Source organism: Papaver somniferum, chromosome 4, assembly GCF_003573695.1.
Source record: "Papaver somniferum cultivar HN1 chromosome 4, ASM357369v1, whole genome shotgun sequence".
Lineage (NCBI taxonomy): Eukaryota > Viridiplantae > Streptophyta > Magnoliopsida > Ranunculales > Papaveraceae > Papaver > Papaver somniferum.
Window position 1 is genome coordinate 61,933,251 of NC_039361.1, and position 11,637 is coordinate 61,944,887.

Consider the following 11,637-nt stretch of genomic DNA (forward strand, 5'->3'; position numbering starts at 1 on the left):
TGATATGCAATGTGTTTCATTTTATTTCTGATACATAGAGCCAGCAGTACATATATCAAATACTGAGGTTTTTTCTTAATTAGCTTGTTTTTTGGCAGTACATAAGTCCAGTAGTGAATGGGTAACATTGTTTATGTGTCTATTTACCACTGTTTGTGTTTCTGGCACATAATTGGCAGTACATAACTAAAAAACTGAGACATTGTAGTGTTTATGTACTCTAAATTCATCAGTTTCTTTGTTTATGTGATAATGAGCTTTGGATATGAAGTACATAAGGCCAATAGTGATTGATTGTGTTTCTGAGATGATGAATGTGTAGTCCATAAATGTTGTGATGAAATAAAACCAATTAAATTTTGCAGGTAAGGTTGTGCCAAAATCTGTTAGGAAGTTGTATAGGTCTGGTTTCACAGCATTACATAGCCTGGTTGCCAGAATGAAGGCGAGTAAATATACTTTGAGTGAAGCCACATTGGAAAAGATAGTCGAATCTTCTTATGGACAGATGTTTTTGATGTTCTGGCACACTAAGTACTCAGAAAGTCATTGGGAAAAGTTGGAAGGTGCAGTGAAAAAGTACTTGAAGTGTTACAAAAGGGGTCGAGTCAAGAATGAGCTCACATTTGAGTTTGTTAGAAGAGGTGAAACACACATTATTACGTCGACACCAGAAAAAATGAGTGTAATGTTTGGAATGCCACGAATGGCAGGAAGAAGAACTGATGACACCTTTTTGATGGGAGGTGGTGGATGGAGGCAGAAACCATTCTACATTAGACACTTTGGTGATAGCAACACGGTTACAAGACCAATGCTACAAGATGCCATCTTGAAACTGCTCAAGCGTACTGGAATCAAGAATTATAAATCTGAAGGTGGCGAAGACAGTGATGATGACAATGATGAACAAGTACCCGATAGTGAAGATGATGAAGATATGGAGTACAGGATACCAAGAGTAGAAACTGAACAAACAATTGAAGATATGGTTAAGCTATTATGCCTGTTTATGTGTATTACTTTGTTTTTTACAACAAAAGATGATCATAAACTCAAAGAAAAGTACTTTGGTTTAGTTGATGATCTTGAGAAGTCAAAGAATGTATCTTGGCCTGACCTGCTACATAGTTTCTTAGAGAAGAAAATCAATCAGAACTACAACACTCCCGAGGACATCACTGGTTGTGTCGTCTATTTGTTGGTATCGATCATCTAGTACAAGCTTTTTTTTTCCAAGTACATATTTACTCTACTGTCATTTAAGTTTCTGTATTTGATTCTATTGATGTTATTTTTGTCATAGTTGTTGTATGCGGAGCATACTCACTTGGTGAAACCAGTGACGTTACCAGATGATCGATACCTTCCAAGAGCGGCAAGGTGGAACATCAAAGAAATATCTGTTGAGTTTCTAAAGGATATGGAGGCTTCGCAATACACAGTAAGTCCCTAAGAAAAATAATATATATTACTAGGATAAGTTTTATTTCATTATGCTTCTTGTAGTTTTGGTTTAGGAAACAATGATGCACCAGTACATATCTAAAAAACTGATTAAAGTTGATGAATTTAAGTATAATTATTTATGTTTTCATAAATAATTATACTTAAATGATTTGTTTTAGGTAGGACACTATCAGAAAAGCAGTTTTCTGATTGACCAAAATGATTGTGTGTGTGTCATATGCACTATTTATTTGAGTACATATATGTTATACTGATACAAAAACTGGTTATATGTGTGTGTTATATGTACTTTTCCAGTTCTCTAAAGAATTTAAGGATGAATATACTATGTATAAAAAGGAAATATTGAATGAAATTGCTCAAAGGCTTCCAGTTGAAGACGTGCCATTGACAGTAGATTGGCAAGAAAAATTCGAGGATTTGGAAGTAAAGAATGAAGATTTGAGGCTGACAATTGCAGAAAAATGGTGTGAGTTACAGAGCAGGAAAGAGGACGGCCTCCCCATTGATGTGAGTATCCTAGAAGAGCTTTTGAATGATATATATCACAGAGCTTACCCACCTCCACAACCAAACTCGGGATAAGAAGAATCTAGCAGTAGCTCTGAAGAAGGGCATGATGATTTGGATGACACCGTTCCATCAGCAACTACTCCCTTGGTAACAGAGGCTGAACAGGAAATTCCAGATGATACCCAAGAAAAGTCGAATGAACAGGGAAATGCTACTCCAACAATGCCTGTTATGGGGGGCTCTGAAGAAAATCTCACACAGTTCGATATTGAAGTTTCACAGTTTAAAATTTGGGCTAGATATGATTTGGAGCGAAAGGTGAAAGAGCTGCAAGAGGAAAAGAGCATGCCAGAACCATCACAGGTAAGTTATATTCTTTCTAGTATTAGTTTAGTTTGTAAAAAACTAAAAATTGTCAGTACATATCTACTATACTGAAAAAACATACAAGTACATATCTGCAATACTGATTAAAAACATATCACTTTATGTTGAATAACATACTGAAAAGGCTGAACTCCAACAAACAGCAGCGACACAAGTTCTGGGTAATATTGAAGTGGAAATTGGTTCTCTTAGAGATAGACATGTGAGCGAATTGAACGTTACACTAGTTAGTTCAATTTTATACTTTGTCATCCTATAAAATAATACAGTTTGGCATTGCATTTATGTAGGGTGCATCGCTTGAAGAAATGTTGCCGAATATGCAGTTTATGCCTTTGGTTTGTGAGTTGTCGAGTCTCAAAGAACTGCATACCGTGCCGATGGAGAAACTGATTGACCTGGCCATCCATGGGAAGGGTATTTATACCGATGAGTACTCAAAATATATACAAGCTGAAATTATGGGAGATCCTTATCCATCCTTAGGAATTCTTAGTCTGGAGTACCCATCGACTGGTAGTTTACCAAGCTTGGAAAAAAATGGAATCTTCTCAAATCTTCGACAAATTTTATGCTAAAAATCTGGATCCTCCATCAAAAGTTTCAAGAACAACTTTTGACTTGGGTTTAGGACCAAGTGATCAAAATGGAGAAGAGGTGCAGCAGCCTGCAATTGATCTAGGTGCACCTGATCCACCTCAAATCCATCTTGCAGCTGCGCCTGCGCATAATGAAGCTCCAGTTGCTAGAGGAGCATCAGATCAAGCTCAAACGGATCCCTCGGATGAGCAAGCTCAAATCGATATTGCACCTACACTTAATGAAGCCTCTGCAATTGTTTTAGCTGCAGCTGAACAAGCTCGTTTGAAAGCTGATCTTCAGCAACCTGAACAAGAAGTATGAACATGTTATAAACCTAGTACATATATCCTTCTGATACATATAACCAGCAGTACGTATATCAATTTTTGGTCAAATAGTTCGTAGTCTGATTTGTTTCAAATGCAGGGAACAAGGAAACCTTGGGATCCCATTCCATTCAATGAAGTAGAAAGGAAGAAGAAAATGAAGAATGACAGAAAGCAACAGCCTACTAAACAATTAGAGAGTCTTGTAAGTACCTAAATCTACTTCTGTTTAATGAATTTATGTTTTGTTTTTAATGATGCTTTTAGCATATGTACTAATGCTGCCGATTCTCAAACAGAAGTATCCAGTTTTAGATGCTGAAAAGGCAGAGGAAGCTCGACTGAAGAAGAATATGAGCGCCGAAAAAGCTAATGCATATGCTGAGACTCTCCAACTTCTTTCTGAGCTACAGAAGGTAATTATAATTACCAAAAAAGTGAAAAGTAACAACTTTATCAATACTTAATGGACCACTTATGTTACATATGTTCAGTAACATGGGAAAACCCAACAGTACATATGTTATGTACTCAGTGAAACTAAAAGTACATAACTTCTGTACTGAAAAGAATCCGACAATACATATGTTCTATTCTGTTCATTTTTTTTTGCTTTTTTAGTCTCTCATTTGTTTTTTTTACGTTTATGGTATATTGAAGGATAACGAACTTGGAGTTAGTCAAACATCAGAGGAAGATGACGTAACACTTGCCAAGAGACTCGAAGATAGGCTGGCTACAAAGAGTAATGAAGTCAAACCAATAGCGAAGTCGACTACATCAGTCATGGACAAGGAGAAGAAAAAGCCGACTATCTCAGCCAAGGAGAAGAAACTTACTCCAAAAATCACATACACCCCCAGAAGCCAGTAACTCGGAGCCACCCGCAGAAAAGAGTTGATCCTGAGTTTGCTAGTGGCAAAGGACTGTCGGGACCTAAAATGCGAAAAACAAAGTCCAGAACTGAAAACCCAGTTGAAAAAGATTGCCCAACAGAGAAAGTTCAGAAAAAGGATGGCGAGAATGTGAAAAAGAGAAAAGCTAAAGGTGATCCAAATATGCAAGAACTTACTAAAAAAGTGAAGAATGCACGCAAGTTGTTGAGCCTAAGGAAATCTCCGTTCTATAAGGATTTGAGTTCACAACAAAGAGCGCTTCTCTCTCCTTTTTTTGACAAAGCTACCTCAATGTGAGTCTCTCTTGGATAGGTCCCTTTCATTTTAACAAAACTTTATGTACTTCGTTTAGAATCAAACTTATAATTGATTTGGATTATTTGAATTTGCAGCAACAGTGCTTGGAAAGCTCCTGCTGTGATTGGTCATCACATATTATCTGCAGAGACATTTGAAGATCTGCTACATAACAGGGCTTTAGAGGGAGATCTTATAAATTAATGGCGATACCAACTGAAAAAAGCATATCATAATGAGCAACCGGTGAATGGACACAGAAAGTACATTCCAGTACTCCACATTGATCCAACATGCTGGGTATGTTTTCCAATTTATCTCGATAAACAACATGCATCATGTCTTTGTAAAGTGCAGTGCATATCTCTGATACTGTTTTACATTGAATCTGAATTTATGTTTATTTGTTTTATATATTGAGAATTTGAATAGCATATCTGCGAAACTAAAACGAAACAATTTTTTTTGATGTTGTAACAAATATTATGCTTTCATATATGTGTTTTACAATATAATTTTCAGTACATATTTACTACACTGATAAATTTAATTCTTTTTCAGTTTTATTTAAGTGACCCAGTACATCAAGTAGCAGCAAACACTGCTGTCTTCTTACCCATCAGGAATATGGAGGAAGGAACCAGGAAGATTATTATTCAAATGTCACTCCAAAACGTGCATTGGACGCTTCTTGTGTATGAATGCAAGAAAGGCGAATTCTTCCACTACAACACTTGGGAAGATGTATCCAAAAACGAGTGGTCTCGATAATGCTAATCTTATGGCAGAATACTGCTTGTTATCAATTAATGAACGCTTGTCGAGCCTGCGCCTTCCACTTGTAAACAGAGTAAAGATGATTAGTTACCCAACACCTCAACAGGGAGACTATCCAGATTGTGCAATATATATCATGCACATCATGAAGAAAGTTGCAAAGGAGTAAGTAATTGATGGAGTGCGAATGAGCTTGGGAGACCCAGAATAACTAAAGGACAAAATACATAAGAAGAGGATCTCTTTAGCATGCGACATACTCTCAACAACATCTCCTCCTGAGGAGAGCTGGAATATTCATGCTCCAAAAGGTTTTTAAGACAGTGCTTATATGAATTAGGACTGCATAGTAGAAGTTATCACAGAGAACATATTCAGAGTTTGCTAGTTTGTTTTAGACAATATCAAAGTTTAGTAATTATTCTTATTTATTTTGATAACAATTGTTCTCGAAACTATGGTGTTTGTGTTTAATCTATGTACAGTTGTTTGGCTTTATAAAAATGTTGACATGTTGGATGGTAAAAGTCCATAGTATGAAGTGTTTTGGTATGTCTTATGTAACATAGACCAGCTATTAGATTCAATTGAAGAATATGACTCTCTAAATTTGCTAATCATGATGGGAGAACATGAATCTCAGAGCTGGTCTCTTTGTTTGGTGTGTCTTAATTGAACACACAGTACATAATAGTTGTGCTCAGAAAGTCTTGAAAAACCAGCCATAATGGCCTAGAAGAACTTAGGGTACATAATAGATGTACTCCAAAAATCCTGAACAGCCACAATGACCTGGAAGAAACACATAGTACATACTCACTGTAATATTTATGTAGTACATAGGTGTGACATATTGTAACATTTTTCAGAGTGCACCTTGAAAAAAAATTCATCCAGATAGTTGTTCATTACAAAGTAGATAACAAATCACTATTAAAACAAACTTGGAAATCAACCTGAAAAACCAATAATATTGAAAGTGGATAATGCAGTACAAAGTACCATTAAAAGAGTCTTAAATGAGCACAAAGTACCCTGTCCCAGAAAGATATCAAACATTACATAATTTCAGCACTCTAAAAAAAGCGAACAAAAGTGTTTAAAATGATGCGCAAAACAGAATCTGCATTGTGACCAATAGAACTAATAAGGGAGAACTGAAAATCTAAAACTCATGGGTATGAAGGAATGACAGTGCACGTTGCCTTGTTGTGGTGAGTTTTCTTCTTGCAGTTGGAACAACGGACGGACTTCCTAGCTTTCTCCCATGCATTCTTGATACGATTTCCCTTTGGCCTACTTGGTGGAACTCGTGGATGGGGTGGAAAAATAGTATCCTTTGGAAGATACTGCTCTGGCCTGTTGTAGTTAGGGATTGGTCTGATAGCAATTGAATACAACTGCTGAAAATTTGTAACTTTGAAGTAGTCTTCGATATAATCTACGTATCGATCACCCTTGGCAGAAATAGCTGCTGTAGCATGAGAGCATGGAAAACCATAAACACGCCATCTTTGGCAGGTGCAAGTCTTGTTCAGAAGATCAATAATGTGAGACCTGCAGATGTGTAAAAATCTTTTCAGCACAAATAACTTAAAAGCAGTACATATATGCAACACTGCAAACAAATACAAAAAAACAAAACATATGATTCACTCCTACATGTATGCTATAGTACAGTAAAAGTTGTTTTATGGGATAAAGCTAACCTAGGTGAATGAATCTCATACTCATACACAGATGACTGAGTAACATTCCAAACTCGACCAATTTGAATATGTTCTTTAAGTAACGCCTCGTAGGTAGGAGTGAGCTTCTCAGGGTCCATCAAAAGACTCATTTCGCGACGTTCATTCATCAACTCCATAACGCGTAACCTATGAATGAAACAAAAAGAACACCTGTAATAAATTTTGAACAAAAAAAAAAAAGAACCAAAAACAAAGAAAACACCAACAAAAAAACACACACACAAACCTGATCATGTCAACGAGGGCGCAGGCAGGCAACCTCTTGTCTTTCCGAATCCAATTATTGAAGGACTCATCAACGCTTGATGTAGTCTGACCAAATCTACAGCCAGTGAAGAACGCGCTGGACCAATGTTTCCTAGGCATATTGCGGCAATACTCAGCAACCCCAGGCCTTCCCATTAACTCCATTTCCATTAGTGCTTCTTCATATCTTGCTGGTGTGAGAGCATAAGTTGCTTTTTTGAAACAAGCCATAACTTCTTTGTACTTCTCGTCCGATTTCCTGATTGGTAAGTTTCCTTGCAAGTGGTAGTAACAATAGCCATGATGGGAAGTAGGAAAGTGTTTAGGAATATCCCTCAACAATCCTTCATGACGATCAGACATAAAGGTGATAGGACGGTCATCAACAATGTTGCTAAGATTGCACATAAACCAATCCCAATTGTCAACATCCTCTCCTGGGACCAATGCAAAGGCTAGCGGATAAAAACCTGCAAAAAACAAACAGTACATATATTATATACTGTCACTAAATATGTTGCTATATTAATAGATGTAACATATATTATGTACTGGAAAATAGACTAAGAATTTCCAGTACATAATAGACATATTTTACTCAAAAAAATGTCTTATGCTTACATATATGAATTAGTGTGTGTTAGACACAATAACTTTTCAGTACATAAATGGTATACTCAAAAAGTTTCAACGATTAAAAGCAGTGAATAACTTGTAAACAATAACAATTAAAACGTAACAAAGAGCACTTGCCTTGATTCCCATTCAGACAAGTAGCAGCCATAAGGGTACCTCTAAATCTCCCGGTCAGAAAAGTTGCATCAACAAAAATCATTGGTCGACAAAGTCTATAACCTTCAATACAAGCGCCTATTTCAATGAATAACCTTTCAAATGTCTGAGTTGCATGGTTAAACTGAAAATCCACATAAGAGCCAGGATTTGTTTCTTTCAATGAATTCACCCACCAATCCAGATCAGAGTAAGACTTTACATCATTCCCAAAAATTTCATGGTGTGACCGTTCCAAACCATGATATGCATGGTGATATTTGATATTAACACCAGCACCAACTTTTATATCTTCAATTTCGCGAGGCTTGATAAGTGGGTTGTGCATCACACGATCATGAATAAGGTTGTGTACCAGCTTCTTCGCTTCTTCGATACTTTAGGACTTCTCAACTTCACACCAGCTCCACAAGTGTGCCTCCCAACATACTTTTTTATCCTAAAAACATCGCAAGTAGAATCAATAGCAACTGCATGGATCATCCAAGTGCATGGGACTTTACTGCATTTCATTGTGAACCTTTCACGATCATTCTTCACCTTTGTTACGCGATACCCAGTCTTCAAACAATACTTTTGACAGGCCAACCGAACAGCATCAACACCACCACGAAAAAGCTTGTTCGGATCATCAAAAACATTCTCCCACCCATCGGACAGAAGAGGTTTAACAATTTCTTTTCCATCAGTTTCATAACTATCTCTATCTGCCCTAATCAGTTCTGAATTGTTGTCGACGTCGCTGAATGTAGAGGAACTACATCCACCAGCAGAAAGAAAATCCACATGCAGCTCAAAGAACGCCGATTTCTTTGAAAAATGCAAGGACGAGACCATGAAGTTGAAAGTCAGCAATCACAGGCACTTTGACACCATTCTCAACATAAGTGATGATAATCTCAGAAGGGTTCAAGGTTCTCCAGTTTTCACAAATAAGAAATTTCAGGTCATCAATACTAGACTTAAAAGTAACCAGGTGAGCAAAATGATGATGATTATAATAAATGTATGCATAAGTAGGTATTTGGATTGGAACACTCTGCATCAGACATGTTTTGAACCTGCAAATGTGACAAAGATGTAACAGTATTAAAATACAGTATTTCACATACGTACTGATGGGTCAAACTAAAAAAAGTGAGAGATCTATGCAAGAAACAGATTCTAAGAGCAGTTTCTATGAGTATGCCATATATGTACTGCAGATTCATGAACTACAAAATCAACTGCATGACAAAGAATAATTAAGAATCTAGGAGAAACAGCAGAATCGAAGCACGTAATACGGTATTTCACATACGTACTGATGGGTCAAACTAAAAAAAGTGAGAGATCTATGCAAGAAACAGAATCCAAGAGCATAAACAATGAGTATGTCATATATGTACTGCTGGATAATACGATCTGAAAGTGAAAACAAACCTGATTTTGAAAAGAAAACAGAAATTAATCAAATCGAAAGCTAAAATAAGCTAAAAACTTAACAATCTAACCAAATAACTGAATAAATACGAACAAGATTCATAAAAAACAAAAAACAAAACCGATCTCCATGATCCAAAATTCAAATCTTAAACATGATTCAAAAACTGTAGCATAAACAATGATTATGTCATATATGTACTGCTGGATAATACGATCTGAAAGTGAAAACAAACCTGATTTTGAAAAGAAAACAGAAATATAATCAAATCGAAAGCTAAAATAAGCTAAAAACTTAACAATCTAACCAAATAACTGAATAAATACGAACAAGATTCATAAAAAACAAATAAAACAAAACCGATCTCCATGATCCAAAATTCAAATCTTAAACATGATTCAAAAACTGTAGCAGAAATAATGAGTATGTCATATATGTACTGCTGGATAATACGATCTGAAAGTGAAAACAAACATGATTTTGAAAAGAAAACAGAAATATAATCAAATCGAAAGCTAAAATAAGCTAAAAACTTAACAATCTAACCAAATAACTGAATAAATACGAACAAGATTCATAAAAAACAAACAGAACACAACCGATCTCCATGATCCAAAATTCAAATCTTAAACATGATTCTAAAACTGTAGCAGAAACAATGAGTATGTCATATATGTACTGCTGGATAATACGATCTGAAAGTGAAAACAAACATGATTTTGAAAAGAAAACAGAAAGATAATCAAATCGAAAGCTAAAATAAGCTAAAAACTTAACAATCTAACCAAATAACTGAATAAATACGAACAAGATTCATAAAAAACAAAAAGAACACAACCGATCTCCATGAAACTGTAGCAGAAAGAATAAAATAGAAAAGATTAAGCAACATACCTGTTAAAATCACTAAAGAAATCTTCAGAAACCTTAGTCCAAACGCGAGAAGAAGAAAGAGAGCAGAAACCCGTATGTGAATTCGCTGCTATCTTTTTTTAGAAACTTTGAAATAGGCTGCTTAAATATGGGATTGGAAGGGTAGTTTACGTATTTGAAAATTTCACATGATTTGTCCCGCACGTGTACAGGACCTGGGATTAAAAAATTGGGTCCATTTTTATGTTTTCTTTTTATTATGGACCTCTAGTTACTGGGCTTTAGTGGGTGGACCTGCCACTAGCTAGTATCACTATAATAATACCTATTGATAATTCCTAGTTTCAAAAATGCATCCACATACAGTCCATTACCCTGTCGGTTTGATATCCTTGTATAAGTGGATAAACATGCGGATTCATTGAAGGATTGATATTTGTGGATAAATGGGTAAACATGCTGATACATCGAAGGATTGAAGAATTTTTAAAGAGAATTTTGCTGGTTGGTCCATAAAACCCGATCCGACTTATACTATAGTCCAGCGGGAAGAATATTTTATCCTCTGGTCCAAAACTTTTTTTGAATATAAAAATTAGGGCGCGATTTTTGCGGAGCAGGCGATTTAATTAGGGCGCGATTTCTTGGGTGACTGAAAACTCAAAAATTGTTTTCGCTCCATCTTGATGTGCTTTCTCAGAATTAACAACACCTATTACCATTCAATCAAGCTCGTTCTCCGCTTTCGAATGTACTCCCTATATTGGGCTTTTACTGCTTTCTCATCTTGTTTAGGGTTGCTTCAGGAGTTTGGGTTTTCTTCTGGATTTCCATGCCTAGAGCTTCAATTACATCATCTTCGCATCCTAGAGCTTCAGTTGCACCATCTTCTTCACAGACTAATGCTTCAGATACTTCTCTATCACAGGTTTTGAACTCTGAATCCTAATTCGATAGATTTCACTGCCCGTTCAAGGACTTTGATGGATATCGTAATGGCAGTGGTAGAGGGTTGGCTAAGAATTCCATTATTGGGCATATGAAGTCTATGCGTATGGCTTCAGTTGAAGGTAAGATTACTTTTAGGGAGAGATTATCTACTTTGGCTCATATCTATGATGCTATGGAGGAGACACTTTTTCAGATCAATCAGTAGCCATGTTCCAAATGTATGCAACTGTATTCGCTGAATAAATCCTGCAAGTCTCATGCAGGTTAAATTGCTTCAGTCCCTGTTGAAGGAATACCTATCATGGGTATTGTCAGGCCTAGCTCATAGCTGGTTCGCAGTTTAGATTGTGATA

The 11,637-nt window shown here is 36.2% G+C and overlaps 1 protein-coding gene and 1 long non-coding RNA gene across 2 annotated transcripts; one reads left to right on the forward strand and one right to left on the reverse strand.

Annotated features, from left to right (window-relative positions):
- The first annotated feature begins 3,179 nt into the window (after positions 1-3,179).
- LOC113273933 lies at positions 3,180-3,691 on the forward strand. The gene is made up of 3 exons (XR_003322679.1): positions 3,180-3,267; positions 3,379-3,483; positions 3,578-3,691. It is a non-coding gene; the product is annotated as an uncharacterized LOC113273933 (long non-coding RNA).
- A 2,729-nt stretch (positions 3,692-6,420) lies between these two features.
- LOC113272601 (protein FAR1-RELATED SEQUENCE 6-like) lies at positions 6,421-8,365 on the reverse strand. Its single transcript, XM_026522414.1, has 4 exons — positions 7,999-8,365; positions 7,226-7,715; positions 6,958-7,125; positions 6,421-6,805 (listed from the first exon to the last, which is right to left on the reverse strand). Exons 1-4 carry the CDS (start codon positions 8,363-8,365, stop codon positions 6,421-6,423), a joined length of 1,410 nt encoding a protein of 469 aa, XP_026378199.1.
- Between the last annotated feature and the right edge of the window lie 3,272 nt (positions 8,366-11,637).